This window comes from Ostrinia furnacalis, unplaced genomic scaffold, assembly GCF_004193835.3.
Source record: "Ostrinia furnacalis isolate ACB-3 unplaced genomic scaffold, ASM419383v2 OfSCF4655, whole genome shotgun sequence".
In the NCBI taxonomy this organism is placed as follows: Eukaryota; Metazoa; Arthropoda; class Insecta; order Lepidoptera; family Crambidae; genus Ostrinia; species Ostrinia furnacalis.
Window position 1 is genome coordinate 140,380 of NW_021134894.1, and position 15,462 is coordinate 155,841.

At 40.7% G+C, this 15,462-nt stretch overlaps 1 protein-coding gene across 2 annotated transcripts; it reads right to left on the reverse strand.

The window, feature by feature from the left end:
• Window positions 1-1,150: 1,150 nt before the first annotated feature.
• On the reverse strand, window positions 1,151-14,841 carry LOC114359763 (nuclear hormone receptor FTZ-F1 beta-like). Of its 2 annotated transcripts, none has more exons than XM_028314261.1 (13): window positions 14,805-14,841; window positions 11,562-11,727; window positions 10,830-10,965; window positions 9,943-10,081; window positions 7,070-7,206; window positions 6,362-6,573; window positions 5,439-5,575; window positions 4,974-5,054; window positions 4,246-4,470; window positions 3,736-3,872; window positions 2,750-2,865; window positions 2,081-2,235; window positions 1,151-1,516 (listed from the first exon to the last, which is right to left on the reverse strand). In XM_028314261.1, exons 1-13 carry the CDS (start codon window positions 14,811-14,813, stop codon window positions 1,409-1,411), a joined length of 1,758 nt encoding a protein of 585 aa, XP_028170062.1. In that variant the 5' UTR covers window positions 14,814-14,841; the 3' UTR covers window positions 1,151-1,408. The 2 variants fall into 2 exon arrangements, with proteins under 2 accessions (XP_028170062.1, XP_028170061.1); XM_028314260.1 differs by lacking the exon at window positions 14,805-14,841 and adding an exon at window positions 13,113-13,202.
• Window positions 14,842-15,462: the final 621 nt, after the last annotated feature.

A 15,462-nucleotide genomic window follows, 5' to 3' on the forward strand; every position in this document is an offset into this window, starting at 1 on the left:
ATCTATTTATACACATACACAAAGTAGGTATGCATTCAGGCATCGTCTTAATCATTAATTGTTCCCTTGGCCTTAAAATATAAATATTACAGTATAAAAGAATAATGGCAGTGCAACATTTACATAAATATCACCGAAAAGCCCTACCCCGTTACTAATAAAAATATACGTGAATTATTTTAATTGTTGAGTGTCAAACAATTTTTCTGATTAACTGAACAGAGGGCGCCACTTCCAAGCAAATCTGTCAAACTATTTTTAAAAGAATATGTAATAACCATAGCCTCTGTGCCTTACTTTATATTTGTGTGCCAATTGTATAGTTTCTGTCTTAGCACCTAATCCTACTTGTTTTGTAAATAAATATCGTTTAACTCAAATTCATAAGTACATCAAAATAAAACCTATTTTTATGAAAAAATGTACTAACCCCTGAGTAGGTGTATAAAATATGTACAGTTTTATTAGTAAAGGAGTATTATCTTTATTATGTACAAGTAATATAAAAATTACATAAAAATAGAGATACTGTATCGAGTAAAGAGTCCAAAATATAATCTAAATAGTTTGGAGAGCAACTGTAAAATGGATCGAAAAATAAATGCATTTAAATTGTATATGTTATTACATAAACTACATTGGCACGATATATTTACTAATATAAAGCGAATGTAATGATATTTACACAGTCTTTTATAAAGGCCGAAACAAGTAATGATTTTTAAATTATTTTTAATGCAATAATGATTGTCGCCATTATTATCAGTTTTAATGCATTTCTGTGATGAGTATTATAATATTTTTAATGCCAAACACACAGAGAATACAATAAAAATAAATGTTGGAATATACCTACTCGCCAAATTCATCCTTAAAATACGAGATAAAATAGCAAAAATAGCAAGATACCATAAACAAGTTTGTTTCCAACGATTTTTTCATCCCCGAATTAGACGAGTATTGATTCACCGATAATCCAAATCTGAGTACAATATGACACAATTTCATCAATAAAGTTCATAGCAGACTTATCAACTCGGAAAGGGATCAACACCGTATCGCCTTTCGCGAGCTGTCATTGCCTTTCGCGCGCTGTCAATTGCGAGGCGAGGCGTTTACGTTATTAAGTGCGTTGCAGTATGGAGTTTCATAAAAAGAATACTTGACCGCCTCGAGTTGATACGGTTACGATCCCTTTCCGGGTTGATAAATGTGCGACGTCCTTAAATGATCATTTCAAATCTAGGTGATGATGCGATGTTGATGATAGACACTCTGTCTATGATGACAATGACGTGACTAAGATTAATCGTCGTAGAAAACTAGAATTTCATTTTTACTCTTGAGCAATATGTTTCATAAACCTGTCAACAGGCTCGAAGTTTGACCGTAAAGTGGGGGGTGGGGGTCAATGGTCCCCCCTTAATAGTTCCATAAGGAGGTTGAAGCTTGGCCCCTCCCCATCTTTACCTTTGTTCGCCGGGTTGAGCATTTCTTTGCCGACTTGCATGAAAAACTGTAACAAAAGCAAAACATGATGTTAACACTGGAATATCGACTCTAAAACTACTACAATAAAGATTGTTTTTATTCAGAAAGTCAGTAGCAGTAATAAGAAACTTCGCCTTGACTGCTTTGTTAGTCCCAAAGGAATTAGACTTTCAGAATACTAGCTGTTGGGAAGAAAATCTCTGGAGACGGTAATGTTGGTGCGGACCGATCGATAAAAAGCAGCACGCACAGATGTAGCGCCATCTATGTCTCATTGTATGAATTAGCTTCGCTTTCTTTCGATCCCGACTCTCGGTATAAAGTAGTTTAGTTATAGTCTGGTCCGTGAGCACGTAGAATTTTGTCCAATGACCCCTAGCTACCCATCCTTATCGCTAGCGCGTAAATTATGCTGCAATCGCGCTCGCACACACTGCGGGTGCCAGTCGCACAGTCGCGACAGCAATATAATTACGCGCGAGCGATAAGGATGGGTAGCTAGAGGTCATTGGACAAAATTCTACGTGCTCACGGACCGGGCTTTAGTACAAATATTGGTTTACAACACTAGCATAGAGTGTATTCTCACCTGGCAAGTCCGCTGTAGCTCCGGTATGCGCAGGAGCAACTCTCCGAACTTAGCGGGAGTATCAGGCGAGTGCGCCGCTGTGTATGCTTGAAGCGCTGCAAGCGCTTTCTCTTGCGACGCTCGCACTTTTTCTGACTCGCGGAGTTCGGGTGTATCTGTGGAAACAGTGTTTGTTGAATACCTACTCTAATCTTTTTATTTATAGGGTTCATCGCTATCTACCAATGAAGACTATTGCATTTGCCCTCATCAGTTGGCGCCACTATAAGATCCTGTCGTTCGCTAGTGGCTAAGACAGTGGCGCCAACTAGTGAGCGCTGAAGCCGTAGGAGAACTATCGTAATAGCACTCACTATAATAGAGTGGCGCCACTGTAGAGTTAGGACCTGTCACTAGCCGGTTGCGTCAAGCGTTGAGCCCAAATACGATTCCTCTCAAAAAGGATAAAGCACATTTATCAACCCGGAAACGAATCGTAACTGTATCAATTCGACGTATTCTTTGTATGAAACTCCGTACTGCAACGCACACTTATCTGCACCGTAACGTAAACGCCTCACCTCGCGCTTACGTAGGGTTGAACGCGCGGAAGAAAAGGCGATACAGTATTGATCCCTTCTCCGGGTTGATAAGTGTGCTTTGACCTTAACAAGTCCTTAGACTATTTACCTGACGTCAGAAGTACGATGACTTTCAGCGCAACATATTCGTATCGGTCTACTCGTAGTCTTCTCAAGTGGTCGGTGAAGCTTAACATTCTTTCTATACACGGTGTCAAGCCCAGCCTGCAAACATAAATAAAATAAAGGTGAGTTTGTGGAACTGTTTGCTGTGTGAATTGTTTGCTAAGTTTTAAAGCTTCCATGAAGGAATCGCTTATTAAAAAACAATTAACTTTGAACGAAGTCGCATATAGGTAATTATTCTTCCTTTGTTTTTGATTTTGTTTTAACGAGCTGACGGTGTGACGGTGTGGGAGAGGCTTAGTGACTGGTGATGAAAAATGTGTGGTTTTTTATTTTAATCTTGTTACTCTTTTTTATATCACTGCACCTACCTATGTACGCTGTATTACTGTGCAGGAGACTGGCACCGGCTGAAAACCAGCGCTGCATGGACCTAGTGCCGTACAGCTCACGCTGAGCCGGATGCCCTTGTCACCTTATTTTTAATTGTTAAGCTGTGTTAAAGTTGTATTTTTTTGTTATGGTGACAATAAAGGTTTATTTATATTTATTTATTTATTTAAAAATTAGGGATTGATGGTGAAAATGGGCATAAATGACCAGAAGATGCTGTTTCCTTAGTTGGCGCTCTGGTCCAGCGTGATCCCCACGCCGCGGTAACAACACGACAGCACCAGCAGTTCACAGCACCTGTTACAGTAGGTCCCTATGACCTTTTCTTAAAGGTTATTAACCTTTATTTGTCACCTGTCATCGGCTTTGCAATGGAGGAAGGTCGAACTTTAATTTCGAACTCCTATGTTTAATAATTTAACTTTCCACCGGGACAAATTTGACCTTCTTTGGTTGGGTTTTTATGGCGGTCAAGCTGTAGATCCTGTCTACACAGGAGTTGCAGCGGCGGGAACGAGAGGTGGGAATAGTCCCGTATATTTTAAGGTCCCTATGACCTGCTGATAGTTCACTTACTTGGCACTCTGGTCCAGCGTGATGCCGCGGCCGCCACCCACGCGCACTTCTCCAGGAGTGCCCACGCCGCGGTAGCAGCAAGACAGCACCAGCAGTTCGCACCAGCTGTTGATCAGCAGGCAGATCTGGTCGTCGATCTGTGGATCAATAAGCGTAGTTAATGGACCTGGTAAATGAGAGGTTCGACCTCTTGTAATGGAGATTAGATGAGATGATAATGATTATGGCCTTGGGGGCTTGCCTAAGGTAGGTATTGAGAGACAGATTGCCAATCCCTCATCATCATCATTTCAGTCACAGGACGTCCACTGCTGATTATAGGCCTCCCCCAATGATTTCCATACTGACCGGTTGTAAGCGGCTTGCATCCAGCGCCTTCCTGCAACCTTTTTGAGGTCGATTCACGCTGCGTTTTCAGTACGTGGACACTTCAGAACCTTGCGGAGACTCTTCTGGAGATACAATTTTACTCCTAGCTAATATCTGCTTTAAATAGCCAATAATACTCACAGAAATATTCTTAAAGAGCGGCAAGCTCTTGCACCACTTGACGATCTTGTACAGCCTGTGGTCCGCGATGTTGCACAGGTCGGCCAAGAAGTCCGGGCTGGAGTTCTGCGCGGTGATCCCGCTGGCGGCCAGCAGCGGGTTCGCTGAGGGACTCCCCGGGGACTTGCCCAGTCGGTTCAGTTCAGACTCGTTGTATTGCCATAGATGCTCCACTTCCATTATTTCCTGGAGGATGTAAGGTGTTATATTTACAAAATAGACAAAACACAACACAACAAGCCCATGTTGTATACAGTTTAGTTAGGTAAGAAGAAAGGTGAATTGAAATAAAAACTGCTTTCGCATACAAATAATGTCCTTGAGTGTAATTTTTGTCATCGACTCGTACTTATATCATACTAGCTGTGAAAATTAGTTGTTTGTCTCTCTTACATACAACTAAGCATAGGTAAAGTCCGGTCGCCGAGCAGATAGAAATTTGGCCAATGACCCCAAGCTACCCATCCTTATCGCTCGCGCGTAATTATATTGCTATCGCGACTGTACGACGGGCGGCCGCAGTGAGTGTGCAAGCGCGACAGCATTATAATTACCGTGAGCATAATCCCATCATTCGGACACAGTCAAAATATAATACATTCGAATTTCATTGAATAGGGACCGCTGTGTAGTTTTTAGATAAAAAGTACATCGCTATAAGAACTCTGGGTTTTTTGTTTAGTACGAACCTGCAATAATGGGGGTATGTCAGGCGTGAGTCGACTGTTACTCGATTCCCCTCTACTGTTGTATGACCCGGGGCCATTTACCTGTAAACAAATAAAATTGGTTTAACTAATCTCAATCGTTTTGCAATTATGAGAAAAAGTTTCAATGCGATTTTTATTCTTACTTCACACATATTTGAAACAAAGTAGTACTTTCACAGAAGAAGTAATCTGCATTAAACAAGATAATGCAGTTTTACGTGGTTTTACGCATCCAAAAAGATTATATTTTTTTCTTCCGAATGGTATCAGACCAAAATTCGGTTAAATTCAGGTTAAGGTAGTTTTTTTTCGTTACTTACGTTGGACCCCTATTTCTTCTATTTCGACTGAATTTCAGAAAGTTTCTTAGCTGATGCTTACGTTATAATAACTATACAAAAGACTGTGATTGCCTTGTCATGAAAAATAACAATGTACACTTACGCAAGTGAGACTGTTCGCATGTCGCAGCGTAGACGGCACGTGCGCGGATAGCAAAGAGCCCGTAGACGCGGCACCCGATAGCGAGTATGAGCACTGGTACGTCGAGCGACCGCCACGCGTTCTATCCTCTCGTATTGCTGTAGGAATAAGGATCAAATTAGAATGTAACAAAATAATACGTGTTTTTCGTATTGCTATGGAGATAAGGATCAAATTAGAATGCAATAAAACGGCAAGTGCTCAGATAGTTGTAATCCGGTAGACGCGGCGCCTGAGTGCGAGTACGAGCATTGGTATGTAGAGCGGCCGCTCTTATTGCTATGGGTATAAGAATCAAATTAGAATGTAACCCTCACAGCGATCGCCAGCCCGTCTGCCAAGAGTGTAGATTAAGCAAAAAGAACCATGACGGTGAAGAAATCCACAGTATGACCCAAGTCCCCAGCAGCTCCAGTATCCCGGATTATGGCTTCCCACTTAGTACACTGACGATTTTGTAATGCAGGTCGCAGGAAGCACTTGGCAGCGCAGGACCGGTCAATAAGGAAATCCTTAGACGAAGTCATTTGTCTAACAGAGGACGTCTTGAAATAAGTGTTACGAAGCAGTGATACGTGATATAAGATGCTTCTAAGACAGTTGCCAGAATTAGGAATTTGACTAAATTATAAACAGCTTGAAAAAATCGAACTGCCTAACTGAGATATTAAAAATGAGAGCTTAAAAATTTAATAACTAGGAATTTGACATAGGACAAAACAGAGTGTTTTTAAACTGAGAAAGGATCTGAGATTTATCCATTGTAAGCGTTGAACATTTACTATTTTTATGCAGTTTTAAGGTCATCTCGCTGTAAACAAGGGGTACTTACTCTAGGAACACTTTTAGTATTGCACAGGTAAGCAGCTATAAGAATTCCTCACCTTCCAGCTTCATCCCGCACCCTAAGCACTTGTCGAATCTACACGCCGGGCACTTCTTCCTCGTAGCCACGGTCACCGGACAGTTCCCGCCGCGCAAACACATGTAATTCTTGCGGTTCTGCACTGTTCGCTTGAAGAAACCCTTGCACGACTCGCACGAGAATATGCCGTAGTGGAAGCCGCTTATCTTGTCGCCGCAGATGGGGCAGGGGCTAGAATGAGAAGAAAGGTCAGAAAATTTAGGGAAAATGGCGCTACGTCGTTCTCCAAAAGATTGAATTTGATTGGAAATTGATATTGTTGGCGCAAAACATGAGACTGTGGAAATATCGAGAGGTGCCAGGCTTTAGATACGGGAGCAATGTCTCACACTCGCACCACGATATGTCAAATGGCAATCGTATGTATCAAACACGCACGAAACGTTAAGTCACGTAGTTACTGTACGTAACATAACAATCGTACATAACAAAATCACCCATAAATCAAATATGATACGCACTCACGCCTTTAGCACAGAGGAAGTTTTTAAGTTTAATCAAGGTAAGTGCGAGGATATCCTGCCAGTATCTCTACCATTTTAAACTCAATTTTTTCTTTTTTTTCTCCAGTTTGAATTTAGAAGCAGCTCTGTTGCATGTTTTATTTTTGGTTTTCTACCTTTCGAAAAAAACATATTTTTTTTCTATTCACATTTTTCTCCTTTACCTGTTGATAAGCTGCTGCCTGCTGATCCCCTGGTGGTGGTGCAGCCTGTCATCAGTTTCCGTGTCTTCATCATGCGCAGGCGACGCGGGAAACACCGGCGCCGTCGCTTCTCGGTATACCGCATGCGGATGTCGACCCTGGGAGAAAATTATAAGAGGTTTTTGAAACTTCGTGATATTGTTGATATTTAATAATCTCAGCAACTACTGAGCCGGTTTTGAAGAATCTTTTAACAGTAGAAAGTGTCATTATTCGTGAGTCACTTTCGCCATGTAGAGAAACCAAAATAAACGTTTGACGAAGACATGGGAAAAACTGTTGTGAGTCTTATTGGACAATAGGTAAGTGGCGCTGCTAAGTTTTCTTTTCTTTTTTTCTGGCTAAGCAAAGGCGAAGGTAACTAGGACAAACTGTATGTAATTTAAGAGGCAACAATAGCCCAAGGACATGTTACTACAGCCGTGGTCTCAAGCAGAATGCAGTAATCTATATTATAAAAGAAAGTCGTGTTAGTTACTCCACTTATAACTCAAGATCGGCTGAACCGATTTAGCTGAAAATTGTCAGGGAGGTAGTTTAGAGCCAGGAGAAGGACATAGGATACTTTTTATCCCGTTATTTATTGCCATTAAGGCGGAACAAAGTTCGCCGGGTCAGCTAGTATACAGGGTGTCCCAAAAACAATGGATAACCCTGTAACCATCGAAAGGCCTCGCCATGGTCTCCCTAACGTCCAATTTTGACCCCAGTAAAAATATCACCGTTTTCAAGATTTTTAAGTTTTTGTGCATTTTTAGAAAATTGCCACCTGCGATTACTTTTCCTCATGCCATTTCTACAAATGAGGATACTTTTCAATATAGTTTTTTTTCTTATCACAAGGGATAGTTGGGCTATCAAAAGAAAAGATTAAAGTTCAACAATCTAGTTTAAAAGTATGAAAATTTTAAGAAATTGCAGAGAAGAAGGAAAAATTAATTCATTGTCTTGCACTTTTGATCAGCCATCGTGTAAAAAAAATGTAGGAAGACCATCGTGCCCATTACCTTAAAAACTTCCTTGGTTAATTGAGATTCTAAAAAGGTATCACAAGCCTATGTATTCTGTATTATTTTTATCTTATGGCTACTTGAATAGCAACTAGTATGAAAACTGCAAAAATGAGTTTTTCTCGTAATAGTTAAACTAGGACTGCATAGTGGCATTAAATACAAATGGATAATTTTTAGCGTAGGAATTTTAATAAAGCAACATTTTATCATCATCATCATCATCATTTCAGCCATAGGACGTCCACTGCTGAACATAGGCCTGTACCCCAATGATTTTCATAATGACCGCTTGGTAGCGGCCTGCATCCAGCACCTTCCTGCTTACCTTTATGAGGTCGTCGGTCCACTTTGTAGGTGGACGTCCTACGATGCGCTTTCCGGTACGTAGCCTCCACTTGAACCCTGTTGCCCCATTGGCCGTCCGTTCTGCGTTTTTGTGATTACTTATTTTTTGTTTTACACCTTATAAATGTGCCTATAGACAGATGCCCGTGATGATACACGGCTCGGAAACGTGGATTTTTTGCACAGCGTGCTATGGAAGGGGCTATGCTCGGGTTTCTTTACGAAACCATATCAGAAATTAGGAGACCTGTAAACGAACTAAAGTCGCTGACATAGCCCGACGGATCAGCAAGCTGAAGTGGCAAAGGGCAAGGCACAGTAGTTCGCAGAACTGAGGCAGCAGGGTTCAAGTGGAGGCTACGTACCGGAGAGCGCATCGTAGGACGTCCACCTACAAAGTGGACCGACGACCTCATAAAGATAAGCAGGAAGGTGCTGTATACAGGCCGCTACTAAGCGGTTATTATGAAAATCATTAGGGTACAGGCCTATGTTCAGCAGTGGACGTCCTACGGCTGAAATGATGATGATGATGATGATAAAATGTTGCTTTATTTAAATTCCTACGCTAAAAAGTATCCATTTGTATTTAATGCCACTATGCAGTCCTAGTTTAGCTATTACGAGAAAAACTCATTTTTGCAGTTTTCATACTAGTTGCTATTCAAGTAGCCATAAGATAAAAATAGTACAGGATACATAGGCTTGTGATACCTTTTTAGAATCTCAATTAACCAAGGAAGTTTTTAAGGTAATGGGCACGATGGTCTTCCTACATTTTTTTTACACGATGGCTGATCAAAAGTGCAAGACAATGAATTAATTTTTCCTTCTCTACTGCAATTTCTTAAAATTTTCATACTTTGAAACTAGTTTGTTGAACTTTGATATTTTTTTTTGATAGCCCAACTATCCCTTGTGATAAGAAAAAAAACTAGATTGAAAAGTATCCTCATTTGTAGAAATGGCATGAAAAAAAGTAATCGCAGGTGGCAATTTTCTAAAAATGCACAAAAACTTAAAAATCTTGAAATAGGTGATATTTTTACTGGGGTCAAAAATGGACATTAGGGAGATCATGGCGAGGCCTATCGATGGTTACAGGGTTATCCATTGTTTTTGGGACACCCTGTATAATAAATGTCACATTTAGTTCCATAGCTCTTAGGTTTAGGACCTACGCTAGCGTGTAGACCCATATAGTCTGGTCGCCAAGCACGTAGAATTTTGTCCAATGACCCCAAGCTACCCGTACCCGCGTAATTATATTGCTGTCGCGACTGTGCGACGGACGCCCGCAGTGAGTGTGCGAGCGCAACAGCAACTTAATTACGCGCGAGCGATAAGGATGGGTAGCTTGGGGTCATTGGACAAAGTTCTACGTGCTCAGAGGTGCATGAGCCCGCGCGAATTTTAGTGGAGGCCCTAAATACCTTGATATACGTCGTTTGTACTCAAAAAGCTAAAGATATGTACCTGTACAGGCGAGTGCGTGGGCGAGAACTCCGAACTGTACGAGTAGCAAGAGGAATGCGAGGCGTCGCTGTTGTTGCGCGACAGAGACGGCGTGTAGTGCCTCGAGGCCCGAGGACTGGCCGAAGGACTGCTGTATACGCTGCGAAAAAAAAAATGTTTAAAATTAAAATAATATTCGTAACGTTACACATGACGTGCGAGCGATACCGTTAACGTTATGTAGATTATTTTGTCTGTGGAACGATTCGCGCCCTTTTCTTGGCCATCAGCGCGAGGTACTCCCGCCGCGTCGCGACGTTTCTAGATGCTTACCTTTTTTTCACGATGTGCGAGAATAAACGGAAGAGTACCTATAAATTATTTTGATTGATGGAAATAATCTAATTTACGCTAACGGCATCGCTCGCGTGATATAAATACGCTCAGTAGTGTTCGATACAAACAATTTCTAGCCTTAGTAAAGAATCATATTTTTTCGGAGTTCATAGCGTCGTTGCCAAATTGTAACGTAAATATTTTTATGTTCTGCAATTTGTCCGTTTGTGTTTGCTATACAATAAGGAGTATCTAATATAATAATAATAATAATAAATCTTTGGACAATTTCACACAGCGCCAGCTAGCCCCAAAGTAAGCAACTTAATGCTTGTGTTATGGGTGCTAGCTTAACGGATATACTACTTATATACTTTTTTTTTTAAATACATAAATATTATACATAGTCACACCCAGACCCGTCACAGAAATTAAAATTCATCATTTCAATTTCTGCCCGGCCGGGAATCGAACCCGGGACCTCTCGGCATAGTAGTCCGTTCTGAACCACTACACCAAACGGCCGATTAATATCTATCAATGCTATAGAAAACATATGACGCTAACTATACCTGTGCGTGTACATGGAATGCACTGCAGAGTCTGTACTGGCGCTAGACTGCACCCGTGGTAGCCGGCCCAGCAGGGGTGAACCGTGCAAGGCCCCTAACAGCTTGTCCATGCCGACAGAGGGCTCGCATTTTAGCTCTGTAAGTAGATGAGAATAAGGGTCATTATAGCTTGACGATTAGGCAGTTCTAAAATCCTCTGGATTCATTTACTTGGCGAAAAGAAAACACTACATTGCTACAAGCAATGGCTTCAAGGTCATAAAGCATGCTCTCCTATGGATGACCATAGTGAGTCATGAGACTCATGATCTATTTTGTTAAGATCGCCAGTCCATCGAGCATGGGGCTCTTCGTTGTATTTATCAAGAGGCGTTTTCTATTGTACTCGGCCGCAAGTTCAAGTTACTCCAGTACCAATTATTTTAAAGAATTTTAGGATTTTGTATTTCATAAACACGGATAGTTCCTTTATTCTCCCCCCCCAGCTAACTTTAAATACGAGTATGAACTTGTGTTAGGAGCACAATACGAGTAGTCCAGCGGCAGCAGAGATCAAATCAACGTTCCTGGGGTCTCGAGTCAGCCAGTCCGTACCTTCACCGTTGATTAATTGTCTTCATTGAGCTTTTTGAAGAAGTTAGTCCATTGAGCCGGGCGTTTTACACCACGTTTGCACAGAAGCAGTCATTAGCTACTTAAGTATCCATTTACTCCACCTTTTTTCTAACATACCTGACAGCTGTGTTTCCTTCTTGATGGTCAAGTTCTGCACCTCCCCTAGCGAGGTCTGCGGCATTATCGGCACGTTGTTCTGGTCGAGGACCAGTGACGTGGCGCTGCTGGGAGAGGAAGGCCGCCTGGCTAACGAGAGGGAGGTGTTGTCTGTGAGGACTGATATCTGAAATAAAGATTATAAATGAGCGTTTTGCTGAAGGTCGGTCGGTCCTTTTGACTGGGATTTTGTCTATTGCGAGGAATTCAGGGAGCTTCTATCTAAAATGTACTCGGTACTCTTACAGGATTTATTAGTCGATTGCGAGGAGAATTTGGGGTTTTGAAATACACCCAATTTGTGATACTCTGCATACCTACTTACGAACGAATGTTCTTATTCTAATTCTGAGAACGTTAGACATGGGAAGCGTGCCCTCTAAAATACGGATTCTTGCGATTTCCTAACAAAACTAGGCAACAAATACAAGTTATTTACACTCAGAATCTCAATGTCTAAACAATCTCATACTTCGCACTGGACTCATACTTCGAGCCTCGGTTTTGATGGGCTCCGTCTTGATGGTGACATCATTGTTTCAATAAATGAATGATGAAGTACCAACCCTGTTCATACTGAGGCTCTTCTGATGCGGCTGCACCGCGGGGTACTTGAGGTTCAAGGCTCTGGAAGGGTATCCTTCCGTTTGGCCAAATTACTTTTCGCCAAATTTCACTTCGCAAACAACTTATCGCCACAGTTTCATTTCCCAAATGAACTTTTAGCAACTGTACTTTTCGCAACTGATTCATTTGGTCAAATTATCATTTGGCCAAATTTTACTTGGCAAATGTTTATATAGCAAATGTTTTATGTTGCCAAATATTATATCCCAAATAATTTGTTTGGTCAAATTGACACTTCACATACTTACCCACCGTTACCACAGAATAAGTAATAGTACAGGTACAGAAGGATTACTCCGCACGACGATTTAAATAAATGCGAGTCTTGCTGCGACGCGATACAGTGGAATTCAGCTCGCACAGCACTACGTACCTACAATTTTATTCACCTACAAGTTTTGTCTCTTTCTATCGCGTGCCTCTGAACTCTTCTTACGCTGTTAGGGTTGCTGTCTAGTGAAAAAATAATTAATCTACTTATTTGTAATGAGGTACGTATGTAGGTAAGTAAAAATAACATTTCAAATATACCTAATTAGGATTAAAAAAACTTGTTCTATTACAATGTCTTCATTCATACCTACCTATTTTAACATAAGACAGATAAATTAAACATACTATTACAGAAAAAAAACTGTGGTCATCCAGGCTCTGGAAGGCCTCGGTTTTGATGGACTAAGGTGGCTTCTTGTCCCTAACACATGATGATAATGCAGTACTATGTACCAGTATGTTCATATTGAGGCTCCTCTGATGCAGCTGCAGCGCGGGGTACTTGAGGTCCAAGGTTCTGTGGTCATCCAGGCTCTGCAAGGCCTCGGTTTTGATGGGCTCCGTCTTGATGGTGACATCATTGTTTCAATAAATGAATGATGAAGTACCAACCCTGTTCATACTGAGGCTCCTCTGATGCGGCTGCAGCGCGGGGTACTTGAGGTCCAAGGCCCTGTGGTCATCCAGGCTCTGGAAGGCCTCGGTTTTGATGGCCGAATGTGACTTCTTAGCCCATACACATGATGAGAATGCAGTACCAACCCTGTTCATACTGAGGCTCCTCTGATGAGGCTGCAGCGCGGGGTACTTGAGGTCCAACGCTCTGTGGTCATCCAGGCTCTGGAAGGCCTCGGTCTTGGTGGGCTAAGGTGGCTTCTTGTCCCTAACACATGATGATAATGCAGTACCAACCCTGTTCATACTGAGGCTCCTCTGATGCGGCTGCAGCGCGGGGTACACAGAATAAGTAATAGTACAGGTACAGAAGGATTACTCCGCACGACGATTTAAATAAATGCGAGTCTTGCTGCGACGCGATACAGTGGAATTCAGCTCGCACAGCACTACGTACCTACAATTTTATTCACCTACAAGTTTTGTCTCTTTCTATCGCGTGCCTCTGAACTCTTCTTACGCTGTTAGGGTTGCTGTCTAGTGAAAAAATAATTAATCTACTTATTTGTAATGAGGTACGTATGTAGGTAAGTAAAAATAACATTTCAAATATACCTAATTAGGATTAAAAAAACTTGTTCTATTACAATGTCTTCATTCATACCTACCTATTTTAACATAAGACAGATAAATTAAACATACTATTACAGAAAAAAAAAGAATCCTATACTATCCTAAGAATTTTATTATTGATTACCTACATGGCCAACATACCTTTCAGCATCTTTGGGAAGCGAAAAAAAAAGATAAATCCGGTAATTTCTTTTCGAATTTAAACACCCGAACGCCGCACAATATTTCTTTCTATTTATGTCCATTTTTAAATAATACTTCGATCATAGAATTATAATCATACTAAAACGCAAGCCAGCGTCCTGACGGGCGAGCGCGTGACACTCGACTGATATAATACCCGCCGGCGGGGCGCTTCGCTGTAGGTAATTATCGGATGTACCACGCGGAGTGAGCCAGGCCTGCCGTTACCCACAAATCAAAGCATAAGGCACATGATCATGGTTTTCACAATAATTTTATGTAAAACATTGCAGAAAATAGTATGGTTGCAAAAAGTAGGTATTGCAGAAAATAGTAGGTTAGGTTAGGTTAAAACAGTGACCCTTAATGCGCGAAGGCAAGCGAAGCGTGCCGCGGCAGCGGCCGCCGAGCGCTAGAATCACCTCTATTGTTAATGAATCATTTGGAAATTTCGATGCAAAGAATGAAATAAGGAAATTAATGTAGAACAAATTTTATATTAACTCCCCACTAAACAAAATAATAACCATAAGCTAATTTGTATACCATTCTATTCACCAATCAAATTATTTTGTAAATAGTTTGTCGTGAAATATTTTTGCCTAATGAAACATTTGGCAAACCATACTTTGCCAAACAATAATTTGCTAAACAATAATATGCCAAAAAAAACATTTGCGAATTAAAAGTTTGCAATAAGTTGCTTTACCAAATGAGAATTTGCCAAATGAAAATTTGCGAAACGTTGTTTGCGATGTGATAATTTGGGAAACGTTTTTTGGCCAAACATTAGTAATCCCTCTGGAAGGCCTCGGTTTTGATGGGCTAAGGTGGCTTCTTGTCCCTAACACATGATGATAATGCAGTACCAACCCTGTTCATACTGAGGCTCCTCTGATGCGGCTGCAGCGCGGGGNATAAATATCACCGAAAAGCCCTACCCCGTTACTAATAAAAATATACGTGAATTATTTTAATTGTTGAGTGTCAAACAATTTTTCTGATTAACTGAACAGAGGGCGCCACTTCCAAGCAAATCTGTCAAACTATTTTTAAAAGAATATGTAATAACCATAGCCTCTGTGCCTTACTTTATATTTGTGTGCCAATTGTATAGTTTCTGTCTTAGCACCTAATCCTACTTGTTTTGTAAATAAATATCGTTTAACTCAAATTCATAAGTACATCAAAATAAAACCTATTTTTATGAAAAAATGTACTAACCCCTGAGTAGGTGTATAAAATATGTACAGTTTTATTAGTAAAGGAGTATTATCTTTATTATGTACAAGTAATATAAAAATTACATAAAAATAGAGATACTGTATCGAGTAAAGAGTCCAAAATATAATCTAAATAGTTTGGAGAGCAACTGTAAAATGGATCGAAAAATAAATGCATTTAAATTGTATATGTTATTACATAAACTACATTGGCACGATATATTTACTAATATAAAGCGAATGTAATGATATTTACACAGTCTTTTATAAAGGCCGAAACAAGTAATGATTTTTAAATTATTTTTAAT